The 16,386-nt window shown below is 33.7% G+C and overlaps 1 protein-coding gene across 1 annotated transcript; it reads right to left on the bottom strand.

Moving 5' to 3' along the window:
- Positions 1 to 1,011: 1,011 nt before the first annotated feature.
- On the bottom strand, positions 1,012 to 15,205 carry LOC128241560 (uncharacterized). The gene is made up of 10 exons (XM_052958566.1): positions 15,022 to 15,205; positions 10,866 to 11,057; positions 10,520 to 10,629; positions 10,208 to 10,352; positions 9,510 to 9,668; positions 6,868 to 7,062; positions 6,512 to 6,622; positions 5,639 to 5,719; positions 3,753 to 3,843; positions 1,012 to 3,100 (listed from the first exon to the last, which is right to left on the bottom strand). The coding sequence occupies exons 1-10, from the start codon at positions 15,068 to 15,070 to the stop codon at positions 2,839 to 2,841; spliced, it is 1,395 nt and encodes a 464-aa protein (XP_052814526.1). The 5' UTR covers positions 15,071 to 15,205; the 3' UTR covers positions 1,012 to 2,838.
- Positions 15,206 to 16,386: the final 1,181 nt, after the last annotated feature.

The raw sequence follows: 16,386 nt of genomic DNA, 5'->3' as shown, positions 1-16,386 counted from the left end.
TTAACATTTTGAAAAAATAAATTTGCATCTTGATTCAGGTCCGGAGTTTACCACAGCTTCTTCTGTAGCCAGACAAGGTTAGACCACGGTGTTCTTGCTGTCGGATATGGCACAGAGAGTGGAAAGGACTACTGGCTCGTGAAAAACAGGTTAGGATAATGAAATATATGTGTTACCATAACTAGCAAATGACGTCATCGTTGTGAGATTAGATTTGTCTTTTGTCTTCCGGTTTTCGGATATGACATTGGAAGTGGAAAGGAAATCTGGTTCGAGAAGAACAGGTTAGGATATAAATAGATATGTGTTACTATAGACAGCAAATGACAGCATCATTGTAAGATGTGATTTGTCTTTTGTCATCCGGTTGTCGGATATGACATTGTAAGTGGAAACGACTGCTGGTTCGAAACGAACAGGTTGAGATTTAGATTATTAAGCTTTGGCCACAAGTTACTAAGTTGTGGCCGCAATTTACTAAGCTTTGGCCACCAGTTACTAAGTTATAGCCACATTTAACTAATCTTTGGACACACGTTACTAAGTTTGGGCCAGAAGTTACTAAGTTTGGGCCACAATTTACTAAGAGGTATTTGGCGTTGTAGAAAGAAGCCTCAAACATAAGCGTTATTGATATGTCCAATGCATTTTGTTGGGATGCATTTAGTTTCGCAGGCATACCCTGGTAGTAAATACGCCTAAGTCAAGTTTGAAGTGAGGAGTAAATTTTACTAAAATTCATTAATGCTTTATCCGTGGCAGTGCATTGTTTATGAAACCAAAGCCTCAGATAAGGTTTTATATGATATTGAGAATTACTCCATACCTTATAATTAACTATTGTGCGTATACCACATTTCAAGTGACTTATTCTTTATGATATCATTGAAAATCAATATTAAACTCTAAGTTTCACGAAGGAAATTATGAGCGAGCATATACTTATACATGTCTTTAGATGTTTATGTTAATAATTATATATAATATTATAATTTACAATTACATGACTATACTCACAAAACGCTGCATGTTGAAAGCCATACAACGCTTTAAGCGCTTTGATTCAACTTGTTCATGTGCACTCGCTGTTACTCGCATAAACTATTGTCTTCGTGTTATCGTTCATGTCATTATAAACATGTAAACTTCACAAATATCCTGGATAACGTAGTGCTCACAAATAAATATACATGTACACAAACCTTGATGACGTAGTTCAGACAATTCAGTCCACATGTACAAATACCTGGATGATGTAGTGCACAAAAATATTCCACATGTACACGTACCTCTAGAAGTTGTGTTTCGCAACCTTTCCAACAGTTGCCACAGTAAGTGTACATGTAAACTTTTTTTGTGCGCTTCGTCATCCAGGTCTGTATATAGTGTACTGGTTAAAAATGACATGGACAAAAACTAGAAACCAAAATGATTGCTGTATCTTCCCACATCATTTGGCATGATAAGTATTGAATGTACATCTATTACGTATAAGATGCGAATGGCATCTTTTTAATACCTCATTCTTCTTCGAAGTGATCTCCCTTGACAAGCAGATAAGATCATCTATGCCACCACGTAATATACTAGCTGGAGTACAGCTATCTGAGGTTTTCGTTTGCTTTTTGAAAATTACTTGTTGTTTTTACACGCATTTATTTGATATTTGCGGGAAAGGACTTTCATAAGTTGTTTAACATCTTCCAGTCCAATCTTATATTTTGATGGGGAACAAGATGTCTCAACAAATGATAAAAATACCCTTAAGCAGGGCCTTAAAACGAAAAGGATCGTAGAAGTAGACTAGGCTCGACTTGCTGCTCTCTAGCTTGTAATGTATCGTCCTGATCCGAATCAGCAATTGGTTATCCTGACTCTTCCTCTGACGAAGTCTCTAGTAGTCAATATACATATATATACATATATGAAAATAGAGAATTCGAAGTCATATATAATCAGAAATAAAACAGTTTTGTGTTATCAAAAAAAAACTTTAAAACCTTAACCAAACAAGTATATGGTTTTAGCGAACAGTTCCTTTGTTTTACGTTTACCTATGTATAACTATGGCTCTTAACAGCAAATATCAATTTGTTAGTTTACACATGTAGTTGCAAAAATGATGCTTGTTTCTATGGCGACGAGAAACAGATATTTCAACACAAAGCATTCACAATAAGATATAAACACAAATATAAAAGTATAGAGCATGGTTTAGCAACCATGTCATTCATACCAATTAGCAGATGGGCACATCTTCCGGAATAGGATTGAACGTAAACCTAGTTAAGTTATTCTTTTCATTAAATAAACATTTCTCACGGTTTTATCGACAATCGGTGCAAAACGTTGATTGTTTTCCTCAGCCCTAAAGTTTAATAACTTTAAATGATCATATCATGTAATTATATGTGACTGGCACCGAACTCTACCATTTTTTTTAATCACGGCATAATCATTCTCCGGTTATTTTGCAGCTGCATTCCGGCTACCTTTGAGATCTCCAAAAGTATCATATCCACTGTCGCCATCTGTTTCCGTCTTTCCATATATATTATCCGTGTTAGAACCCTTCAAATTATATTTGTTCAATTGATTATATGTGGTATCGTCATCTCCGCAACGTATATTGCGTTTCCAGTTTATAATGTTACTTGTGATATCATATTCATTTTCAATTTGTCTGTCTAACATTGGCAGAGTTCCATTTTTATTATGAATATGGTCATACTCATTGAATAGATGTAAAGTGACTTTGTTATAGTTGCTATATTGCTTAGCCAATTTAGTCGCGGCAGAGCCATTTTTGCCATCGGTTGTGTCTTAATCGTTAACTATTTATTTCTCTGGCGTTTCGGTCAAATCATAATGGTCAAATTCGGTCGCATCTAGCTCTGCATACTGACCTGCATCATCTTTATTCACTCCGTCAAATGTCTTTTCAAGTGCAAGATAAGTATGATTGGAAGCTGTCAAGTCATGCATTGTGTTTGTGGTAGATTCAAATATCGGAGTTGACATGAAGGAATTATCGGTCGCTGTGTCTGCGCTATGATTGCTTGTTTTCTCAGTTTGTGTGTGACATTCCGGTAGATATCCCCTACAAAGTTAAAAAAGGATGTAGCATTATTTACAATAAGCATTTGTTTTCACCACAGTTTCACATGAGGTTTGAGTATTGTCCAAGACTTAAGTTTTTGCACGACAGCAGCATTGACGAGGAACTAAGGATATACTTCTACTATATGCTTTCCGATGATTTGTGGCATACAAATTTTTGGTGCTCAATCGGTGAAATATATTACGATCTTACACTGAAAGAAACAATTATCCTCTATATACCTACGTTTTTATTTTAATTTACATACGCCACGCTAAAAGACTCATTGGTATAGTATGACAAATATAATATATAAACAAATACAGTATGAACTACGAAAACAAATTTAACATACACGGGTAATGTGCAAATTTCAAATTGTGGTCATTCAATAGTGACCGGGTACCAACGGGTAAGGGAAACGCCTTAACGGTTTTAGAAAATTGAATGCAGCCTTACTAAACTACAAGGAATGTGGATTTTTTAACGTATGAGCAACATCATAAATTATGGAGGCATATGCTTAAATTGTTTAGTATCGAATATTTAACCATCTATGTCTAATTTTATAGAAAAAAAGACTTTCAAGTTGTCGAGTAATAAATATTTCATTTGTATATCTATATAAAATGAAACAACAAAATGGTCCTACTTCCTTTTCAAGAACAGCAGCACAATGATCGCTCCAACGATAAGTAAAACTAGAGAAACGGACACCCCAGCTGCCAGACCGGCCGTGGTTCCTGCAATATATTATTATTATTATTATTATTATTATTATTATTATTATTATTATTATTATTATTATTATATCATATTTGTTGAGCGCCCTTTTCATAATGTTGTAAAAACACACACACATAAAGTGTCTTAAAATGCTATAAGCAATAAAATAAGCATAAAAAAGTAAAATAAGAATAAGAAATCAACAACATGAAACCAAATATGAATATATAGTTACTGTAGTTCTGTATCGTAAAAATAAGTAGGGATAAAAACAGTCACAGTTGTTATCTATACGTTGTAGGAAGTTTTGAAAAGTTGTGTTTTGAGAGCTCTTTTGAATGAATTAAGTGATGATTCTTTTCTGAGAGTGTCCGGGAGAGAATTCCATAGTTTAGCGGCAGCAACTTTGAAACTCCTATCACCGTAAGAGACCAGTCTACATTTTTGTGGAACAAGGGTGGTTGCTGCACTTGCTGATCTCAGGTTTCTAGTTGGCACGTAAAACTCTACTAAGTCTCTCATGTAAACCGGCGACTGACCATGCAAGGTTATGAAAGTTTGAATGATAATTTTATATTTAATTCTATCTTATATTTGAAGCCCGTGAAGATCTTTAAGGATTGGTGTTATGTGTTCAAAACGGCTTGTTTTCGTAATGATACGTGCAGCTGTGTTTTGAACAGTTTGCAGTTTGTTCGTTGTTGATTTCGGCACGCCATACAAAGAGAATTGCAATAATCTAACCGTGATGTCACAAGCGAGTTTATGAGAGTCTTGGTGGCATCAGCGGACAAATATGGCCGAATGTGACCAATCTGTCGTATCTGACCATAGCATGTTCGAGTCACCGAATTAACATGCTGGTCCATGTGCATGTTCGAATCAAGCGTAACACCAAGGTTTCGAACCGTTTTTGATGGTTTTATGCTCGAATCGCCAATTTCCAGTTCTAGAATTTCAACAAGTTTGGAGTGTTTTTGACTTGAAAAAAGAATTAATTCAGTTTTGTCTGCATTCAATTTTGACATGTTTGAATTCCTCCATGATATGATTTCTTTTAGGCATTGTTCAACTCGCGTGATTGTGACTACTTTTGATGCTTGGTCAGTTGGTTGAAACGATAGATAGAGTTGGGAGTCATCTGCATAAAAATGGTGGTTTCGACGATGGTTTTTACAGATAGACCCGACCGGCTTAGTGTACATCGTGTAGAATTTTGGACCCAGTACCCATCATATGAAAGGAGCATTTAGGCTTTTACATTTAATAAATCAATACTAAGATGTAGCAACTTTTTAAAGAAAAATCAATTTTGGAAATCTTATTTCTAATGTCTTCAATCAATGTTTGACTTAATCACAGTTTACATATGCCCACATTATTCCTTGTTTTTTTGTGTTACTATTTATAGATCATGTCTTTCATTACACGTTGTTTGTTGTTTATCAGTGTCTGTTTATGCCTTCGACGTATATCTTTTAACAGCGTTTTTGTAAAATGTTAGGCTACTGTGCTTTTCACTGAAGTTTGCATTGTATTTTTAAGCATCAGTGTGTTTCGGTGTAAAATATTATCAATAAATTTTAGGTGTAAGGACACGCAGACACTGATTAAAAAGGTTTTATTTCTCGTTCGAAAGCCCAGACCTGCTTTTACTGACAATTATTTTTAAAATTAAGTTACGTTCATGTAAAAAATACATACATAATTAATCAACATAAACGTAAACACTGCTACAGTTCATATACGTATAAAACATTTTCCAACCCAAAACACATACTTGTTTTATAAGATGGATAGCTATAAATATACCTGAGTCTTCTGTGCCTAGCGGCGCCGTTGTTTCTTTCGGTGCTGTGTACGATTTTGTTGATGTTGTTGCGTTCGATATTCCTGGTAAATACACAAAACACATGGTTACATTTCAACTACATGAAATCACGTTTTCTACTTCAGTGTTTCACTATTTCCCGATTTCAAATTCTCGACTCCACGATCTAAATTTTATAAAATAACGATTTCAATATTCTACGATTTCAACAACTTCATATTCATTATTTCACGGATTCATTGTTTCAATTGCACGAATTCATGATTTAAACTTCACGAATTAACAAATTTGACTTATAGATAATTAAGGCTATTGTTTGTTCATAATTATATTCTATAGGGATGTAAAGAACAGTGCATTCCTTACTTCTCAAGATTACGAATCTAGTGTTATACAATTATTATTTAAAGGAACTGAAGTGTATAGGAAGACTAGTATACATCGAAAACAAGTGAATACATTTGTACAATAACGTTACAACCGTTTGACTAACAGTTCTTTCTAAAACATGTTAAGCGGCGATTTTTTTAACTATTCACGGACATCAAAACGGTTCCATTACTACATCGATTTCAGAAAGTTGAAAGAAATGTGTATTTGATAAGTATTCACTTTTCTTACAATCTAGAAATTTATCCATATACTCTTGTCCATTGAAAATTGTAAACATGTATCCCTATAGACTCGGCCTCTTCGTCTTATAAAGAAAATAAACCATATGACAATACCATATGACAATAAAAAAAATACGATCTCGCGCAAAGCTAAAACAGGGACGATAAAGGAAGTTGATAACAAATTTATTGTTATATAATCTATACTCTGTAATGCATTAGCAATAAATGTATACTTACGAGGATGGCATAAGTGCTTTCTAGGTTGAGTCCCATCTTTAAACACAACCGTACCATTTTCATGCAGAACAGCGACCGAGACCGCAGGTATTTCGTAGAGGGTGAAATTTTCTGCATATTAAGTATCTTTTGAACATTTGATTGGGTAAAATGTTCCAATTATATTTCCAATGTAGTTTATGCGATATGTTTTATTAATTTTGCTTATGTTCTTTTATATATCATAATCGTTTATGACCATTCATAAAATTGTTTTCTTCATCCATTTGCTCCAAATAACCTCTAATGTATGCCCAAGGAATGTATGAGAGATAACAAATAAGCTATCAATTAATAAATATAAGAACATGACATACCGGTTCGTTTTATAGTGGACAATTTTCTTATGACCCCTGTCCAACGCTCTTGTCCGGCAACAGTGATAGAAAACGATGTGCTCAATATGCTTGTATATGTCGCTGGATATTTTCCGGCAGCACAACACACTTCAGATGCAGATGCCCACGTTTCTTTAAAATCAGATTTCGGAATTACAGCCGTTTGGTTATCATCTGTAGAAGAAATATAAGAAATGTATATGATATGATACATCCCTTTGGGTTCCGATCAATAGTAAAAAATACAAATAAACTATGGTTTAATAACTTCTAGAAGAAGATTGATGATGACAATTATATGAAAGATATTGCTTTATAGATAAAATCATCAAAGGTTAAGGTCACAGTGACCTTAAGCAATAGAATATTTTCCGATCAATAATTCAATAAAGACCGATTTTTCAAATTCCACCATATTAGTTTTATATGTCACAGTGACATTCCGTTAGAACATGCCTTTAGATAAATAATTTAAAAACGACTGAGCCCATGGCCATAAAATGTCAGAATAAAATCGTAAGTAGTAGAACAATTTCAACTAGTTTGGGTTTTAAAGGTAGAGGCCAAAGTAATCTTAAAGTTTACTTCTATTTCTGAAAAAAAACACACGCACACTAAGCCAGTGGTCTCTTATTGTAAAAGTAGCTGGTCATTAGTTGCTTTGCATTACCAGGTAAATGACTCGCGTATATTTCGAATTCAAACGGTCAAAGGGTCAGGGTTATAGTAAAAATTCACCAATAAAATAACGCAAAGGAACGGAGACATTTCGGTTCAGAAGTAGGTTTGTTAAATAATGACAAGCTCAGCTCTATTTAACAATTGTTATCAATGTTCCAGATTGACTAATTGATATGTAACAATGAAAGTAAATGAGATTCAATAAAAAGTTGTGTGCCATTGTTTTATTATTTATTAGGTTTAGGATAAGCCTTAAATACTTAAATATGCTGCTTTTGATAAACATTGGTGCTAGTGGTAATTTTTATGGTACCCCCTACTTCCACCTGTAACACAATGCGGTCTCGCATATGCGCGTGATCATAATCCTAGGGAAATACCTAGGCTACGAAGGTAGCTAGGTGAGATCACGTGGATATGATGTAGTTTGAAAATTGAAGTGAGGGCCGATCGCACGTACCCCCGTGAGTCTGGGTCTTGCTTCCAAGCTAGGAAGTCTGGTTTTTACTCTCGAGCTAGAGAGTCGTAGTTATTCCACAGATTCATGATGACTTGTAAATAAAATGTAGAACTTTGAGTACTTGTTTCAAACATAAGGTGACACTGGACTATTGTGTCACACCAATCTCCGTCGCCCTTATTGAACTATTTTCGTCGTTGATCGTAGTATTTACTAGTTTTAATATATATACCTAATGTGAATGTAGTAATGTGGTGTTGTGTGTCTCGTTGAGTGTATTTTCGTTCTTTGATCATTTTGCTTTTACACAAGCTCATTGTTAAATGTTGGCCTACTGGGTTCGCCTTTGAATGAGATATAATAACTTTCAAAACACTATTTTTAGGTTATTTGTGTGCGTGGAGCAAAGTATATGTTCCCAACTGCATACTTGTTTAGGTAGCCCACTGCTGGCTAAACCCATGCATTATTTAGTTAGCACAGAACATTTCCCGTGGATAAGCCCCCAGTAGTATAGCCTATGCACGTAATATAAAACGGTTCATTTATGTGTTTCCCTATAATAGGAGGTCATAAAATGGTCAGAAGTATGAAATAAAATCAAAAGATAACCCATTTCAATTTGGATTAACTACCTCTAAATATTAAAGGTGGCAGTATAAGTCAGAGATTCTGAAAAAACTATTGTTTGATATAATTATCAACATAAAACGAATGTCTCCAAGAGTGTTTTCATCCCTTACCTGATAAAAATGAAATGTTCAAGTAATTAAACAAAGTTAATGTGCAAATATCTATATTTCCCTTGAAGTACTTGGATGTACAAACACTAATAATATTAAAACGGCTTTAGATACATTGTCTCATTTATATTAAATTATTTTTCAGTTGTTCAATACATGAAGTTGGATCCAATGATAATGGTATAAAAACATTGTAAAAATGGCTTCTGCACCTTATGATTCCAAATTTCTCTTTACTAGAAAAGACGCCGAGAAGAAATGAGTTTCTGATCAACAAAATCAGAACTTTATGTCCATGTGGATCATATTATGTAAAAATGTAAGTTTCTACTTTTAGAACACAAACAAGATTGAAATGCTTAGATATGTTTGCGTCTTGAAATGTACGTTTAATGAATATCACATAAAATAATGCATGCTTTCACCATAATCATTGGATCAGAATTTAAAATTGAAAAAAAACACTCGATAAAATGGGATATTTAGTTAGGTATCCCATAGACCGTTTACTATTTTTGGTAATAAATGCTAATAATTGTTGGCACAAACTGATTTTGTATATATACACTTAACTTAATTCTATGCTTCATTTGTGTGGGGGCAGGGCTTTTTGGGTTGGTACCGAAACAAACCGTTGAGTTGTGTTATGCGCTTCAAAGCAGGCAATAAACAAAGTTTCTTTTCGTTGATACAATGCAAGCGTCTCAATTTATATATTTGTTGGGTTTACCATATACCTGAAAAGTTCCTGTTATTGCAAAGGGGTCGAAGGGGATAAATCGCTTTCCTGCATGTCCTCCATTTGAATATGTATGAGTCCGATAGAGTATTATTGTATATGAATGAAAGACAACTGCAAGCATTCGACGTACATGTGTCGTCCGTCTTTGATATTCCTTAAATATACATGATTAACGTAAGATAACATTTGAGAAATGATTAAAACAGTCAGGTCTGATTGGAATCATTTGCAATAATCACGGATGCGTGTACCAACTGCAAATGTAGCTCAAAAATATTGTAGTATATACACGACTTTGGTTTGTCTTCAAAGCGTATATGCGTAGTTTCGGCTAAAAGGCGAGTTGTCGAATTGTTCGAAATGTGTGGCGATATTGGCAACGTCAGGTTCAAATCAGCATCGACAAATCTTCTGTATGCGAAACATTTTGTATTTCCTTTATTCAATCTTTTTTACTATTCACATAAGGTATGTAATACAATTTACATAATATTATACACTATGTTACAAGTTTACACTATGCTGATATAATAAATGATATGTGTCATACTAATTTATTTATAGAGAGAAAAGAACACAATAGTTTAGGCCCTAATAAATATGGTCCCTGGCAAGGAAAGTACTTCGTAGGGAGACATTTCCTCAGTTTGTATGCAGAAATTATAACATACGTACATTAAACTACTAACTTACTTCTTTCATTGTCTGTGTTGTATACAGACATTATATTGGTCCCTTCCATTCCACAAGGAAATTCAAAGTTCGAGTCATTGCAATGTGAATTGCAAGATATGTTGGCAAATACTCCATATCCCAAGGCACATTTACATGAAAGGCCCTGGAAACCAACTTACAGTTTAATAACATCTTGCATTACACAAAAAGCTAGTGTGTACATTCGCTACATTCATACGGAGTATGAAGTATTTCAAGACTTTACCCATTCATATAATAAATAAAATAGTAAAGCAAAAATACAAAGAATAAAATGTTATATTTTCTTACTGTTTTTGATTTCCATAACCCGAAGGTTTTACATCCAGTAGCGGAAATGCAGTCGTTAAGACTTTGTACGTCATAAATCTGCCCTTCATACTGATCCCTTCGACCACATCCTAAGTTTGCATTCATTTGTAAAAAATACTTTACGACGAGGACAATTTTAAAAAAGTGACGCATGCAAACACATCACGTTTCAAAATAAATTAATTAAAATATATTTAATAATAAACAGTTGAGCAAAGACGGCAATCGGGCTTGTATACATTGCGAATGCAGCTGTAAATAAACACCTGACAAAGATCAATGACAATGATTCCTAAGCTACTACAGATAGTCAATATTTACTTACCGACATATGTGTAGGTAACCATTGCTTGGTAATAGCCAATCCAAACACCATTCCCAGGAATTCTTAAGTTCGAAATATCCTCGGTTGAATCTATGTATGGTGTACTCCCAGAGAAGTTCAGGACTGGAAATGCTATTTGACATGAAGCGTTCCCCCATACCGTTGGTTGTGTCTCGATGAAATAACTATGCACTGGAAAATAAAAAGAGAAAATACATTAGCATTGTGCTCAGAACGGTCACAACTACATAAGTAGTGAATATAGGAAATGAGTGTCCGAAGAAGCGTAAAAACATATATTATTAATATGAATCGTAAGTCTTTGAAACGTTAAGAAAACAGGAGTCTTTAGATAGAACGCTTCATTGACAATAATGATACTAATATATATAATAATTCTTTCAACGCTCCCTGGTATGGACTTGAGACACTTTTTATTTACGCGATACGTCTACTTATGGACTTAACAAAGTCATTTGTACGACCCTACCTACTTCACATTCGGCAAAATATTCTCAAAATGTGCTTCATATAAAGTAATTGAGCACCGCTTGTAAATATTGCTTTAAAGTCCTCATACGGTGTTCATGTATGAAAGGGATTACTTCCTTTTTTGCCGTAGTTATGCTATTATTGATTTTTTTTTGGTTCAGCTAATGTGAAACAAAAAAGTTGGTCATTCATTGCTCTAATAAGGCACGAGTAGGCCGCATCCAATTGCACATGTTCTGGGTATGACCTTCCTAAAACAATGAAAATCAATACGGAAATACCCAAAGTACATTTATATGTTTAGATCGTCAGTATCCAGAAATATATATATTTGCTTATGCGTTGAAAATAGTCAATTATTTGATTAAAAAAGTATGTCTCATTTATTTAAATTATTATATGAAGCAAACTTGTTTTGGTAATTCAAACATATTATTGCTTAACTGACGAATCACAAAACATCGTTAAAACCAAATAGTTATGAAATAAGATTTATATGTATTTATCCTGATTTTGCGGTACAATTAAATTCTGGTCGACAGGACAACATTGTGTGTTTTGCAAACCAAGTCCGATGCATTCTTATGAGATAAACAGAGATGTGTGACTTTTATATTTGATTAAATCATTGACATTTGAACTCTACTGTGATCACTAGCGACTCCATGTTTTATCATGTATGTTTTATTATTTATGCGTCATTAAAACGATAATTTGATTCTGTATAAACCTCAACTTGGACCGACATTTGTTCAGATATCTGGTAGAAATTTGGCTCGTTGACATTGCTGCGCCATAGAACATTGGTGCTTGAGAATGAATATTGTAAATCGAATTACATTTAATAAATTATCATATTTGTTGCCATTTTTTTAAAATTCTACGTACACTTTCAAAGCTGTTTGTAAAATTGTTCAAAAGGCTAGTAACTAATATAAGAAAGTTTTGCTCTTAAAATCCAAAGTAAAAATGGAGGATTTAGTTAAAACATCAAATTCATCGATGTGATATCACGACAAAACGCAAATGGATGCCGTATATGATAAGGTACTTTCACAGGCGGTCCTATAAGGTATGCGTTTGTCAATGCCAAGTTTCCTGACAGCGGTAAGTGTCAAAATGTACATGTTTACAGGTTGAATACTTTGTTCATCTCTAAGCGTTTGAGCAAAGTTCCGAGGTATCACACCTGTGCCCTGCGCCATATTTAGTCGCGGTGGAACACTTGGGTGTTGAGTTATATCAGATGAATCTGGAATACCTGAGACGTTTTAACAGTGTATGCTTCATTGGCCATAAGGGCTTCAATGATTTGCACATTTTGTTTGCTCTTTTAACTAACTAACTAACTAACTAACTCGCTCGCTCACTTATTCATTCTTCCATCCATCCATCCATCCAGCCAGCCAGCAAGCCAGCCAGACTTTTACTCTTGTTTGACGCACCTTGAGATTTTGGGTCCAAAGAGGTTACCTCGTTTTCGAGTCACACAATTAAGTTCTATTTCCAATAAACAAATAAGCGTTTTCTGTCTGCTAAAAAATTGAACCTCACAATTGAATAAAAAATGAAACAATGAAACAGTTAATGGTTTGGTATTTAAACGAACTTTTATAATGTTGATGACCCTTAATGACGGATTAAGTATTGCCATGTCTTCTGTACCTCACATTTAAACATTATCACCGCTTTTACTAAGTTCATACTAGTTTACCACATCCTTTAAAGGAAACCCCTTTTCACAACGTATTTAATTTAATCACGAATGTTTGCACAGAAATTCATTGAAAACTGCAACGCTAACCCAGATACCGAAAAATGTTTTGTGATAAGCCGAAATAACATCAAGTCTGTATATTTCTTTCAAGCTTAATGTTTTGGACATAAAGTCTTATACATTTGACTGCAGCCCAGTAAACGCTCTTGTATAATGCTCTGAAGATCACCCTGCATAAATGATAATAGTCTTTACAATGTGGAGTACGGTTTGACCATTTTTCTGCAATTAATGGTGTGAACATGACATACCATCACAGAAAAAGAAGGAAATTCAATGGTTTTGCAACGACAATGTTATGGACATAACCATATCAATGAGTTAAAAAGTCAGATTGGTACAGCTGTTTCGACCATGGTGGGATTAATGGTCAAAACAAGGCCACCTGTCTAAATCATATCAGGATTGTCCAAATGGCATACTTTTATTTGTTTCAAATTCAGTGTCAGATCAACACTCTTTCAGTTATATAATGTATTACAGTTACTGTAATGATAATAAGAACACTACCACATGAAGTTCATCTGGATAAATTAAGGTTATAACAATTTTTTTTCCGAATGTCAATGATTTAGCAGTGTTTCAAACTCGGTGTAAGATCAAGTGCCTTTCACCAAGCTTGTATTAGATATGATTTGACTATGACGGTAATTTAAATTAGAGCAATACCATTATAAGGTCATATAGTTTATATCAAACATATTTTCTTCAATTTACAGGTAACAGGAAATTGTGTTCTGAATTTTCCCAAAACACATCAGAACATTTTTTTACAAAAAGAACACAACAGTTTAAGTCTCGTTTAACAATTAAGACAATCCGAAATAAACACCGACTTCATGAATTTACATAATTTTATGAGTTTTATATCATTTAATCAGGTTTATTCGGAACTTATTCTTTTGAAGTTTAAAAGTCTAAAGATCGAAATAATTGTCTTTGAATAACTGTAATTTTCAAAATAGCTACATGCGAGTACATTTATCAAAACTCGCCATCTGTATAGGGTTTCGCTGAGCTGAGTTCTCATTTTCTATCATTGAACTCACAGTTATACCGCCTCAATTCGTTCAAACTTTTATCTCTAAAATACCTTATTTTATAACTCAATCAAATGCAAAATGCAACTTGATGTATGTCATGCATCTTAAAATGCAATAATAAGTTTCATGGCCGACATTAAGTTGTTTTGAAATCATTTATTATACAATTGCCTTAGATAAGACACTTTTATTTATTACTTGTAGTGTATTCGTATTTGATATGAATATAATTTTATGACGAAACGGGAAATAAAAGACAATTATACAAAAGAAAAGTTATTAAATGTCAGCAGGATCATTAAACGCAAGGTTGCGTTACACTGATATTCTCAATCATTCCATCAATACTTAAGTACTGTGCACTAGGTATCTTATCCCTTTAAAGCGCTTATAAAAGAACAGAGGCTGTCCAACAAATAATGACAATGTTTTAAAGAATTTTGAAATCACAAAGAAACAAATACATAGAAAGAATAGGATAGAAATACTGACTAGCACAAAATATGTATGCTCAAACCTCTAACACCTCTTACATATTTATAAAGAATCTCTTTATTTAACAATGGACAATGTAATATATTAACTATGGTAAGACGAAGCTTTCAGCAAAAACATTGAGTCATGCTTCTACAGATTACCTTTTACATCATATATACTTCTTGTAAGCCTACAAATTATCTTAATTGTAATTGAATTTACCCTAAATTGACAACAGCATAAGAACTATTTTAATAGGTTTTAGTATTCACCATGAACATACTGAACAATAATCTATTTTAGACTAGATGCTTAAAATACATATTTTTTTCTGTACGACAAATTCAAAAACTATTGCTCTACTTACCTAGAAAATGTACATTTGTCCCCAAAACAAACCAAAACAAAACGATCATTGTCCTACCACATATATGAATATTTTAACCTATTATCGTTTTACGGTGTATATATATATATATCTATTTATATATAGATACACATTTTATACCATATTTATTATTTAAACACACTATATACGTCTGCTCGTTATGGTAGAAAACACAGGTTTAATCCAACCGACTTCCTTGTCGATAAATACGCTGTATATCATGTCATCGAATAAGGCAATCTCGCATTACCTTGTCACGGAAGTTCATGAAACAATTATTGGATGATATTAAACACGAAACTATTTTCTTCCTTTATACGTTTTAGTTTACATGTAATTTATATGAAACTAAACAGACACGCCCTTTGGCAAACATTTATCATACGTTTGTGTATCAAGTGGAATCAACTGTACCATACCATTATGAAGAATTTAAAAATAAAATCAAAACATTCAACAGCGGAAATCACACGCTATTGAAAGCGATGATAATGTTTAATAGTATTTGGGACAGTTTTTTCCGAAAAAAGATTCGACAAGCATGCAAAGATGGTAACCAAGACATTTGTCAAAAACATGTTACTGTATTTCTGTTAGTTTTTTTTGTCAATTTAGTTGCCAAGTTGAAAAACTTGCTTGCGTTCGCATTGTTTAGATTTTCCGTGTTCTTGTCATTCTTGTTAAAAACGTTAGAACAAAAGCTAAGTTGCCTGAAAACCTATTGAAAATTCCAGTAAACATCCGTTTAAATGAAGTTACACGGACAGTTTCTTTGCTATCTGGCCTAACTCATGTTTAAGGGGTCACGATAACTTGTGATCCTTATATCACTTCAAAAGATTGTTTCGCTGCTGAGCTACTCTCTCTGTGTTTTCTATTCCATCACTTAATTGGTATGATCATTTTAAGATATATTTATGTTTTAGTTTATAGTTTAAACAAATTTCTTAAAGTCTGATTGTGACGAAAGCTTACAGCATATAGATTCACGCCTGAGCTCGTTTCCTGGGAGAGGTCATATAGGTATACTTGGTGTGAAACGATCCCGCAACCACTTGGATTAAAGGCGGATACTACTTAACCACTCTCAGTCTTGTGATGGTTAGTATATTTGTTCTAAAGAAGCATGCTTTAATGTTCAGTGTTCATAGACCAAGTCAATAGTTCTAATTATAGGTCTAAGGGTTATCTATAATATGAGAGCATTTACACATGTAATTAGGTGTTTAATTAGCTGCAAACTAGAATGCAAGTTTTCGCAACATCATCGATACGATTGCGTAGCTGGTGAGAAAGCAATATAACCGACGAAGCACAGTCATGCTTTCGAGCTTTTTTATCTAT

The sequence above is a fragment of the Mya arenaria genome, chromosome 7 (genome assembly GCF_026914265.1).
Source record: "Mya arenaria isolate MELC-2E11 chromosome 7, ASM2691426v1".
Classification (NCBI taxonomy): Eukaryota; Metazoa; Mollusca; class Bivalvia; order Myida; family Myidae; genus Mya; species Mya arenaria.
This window is presented reverse-complemented; position numbering and strand designations above follow the sequence as displayed.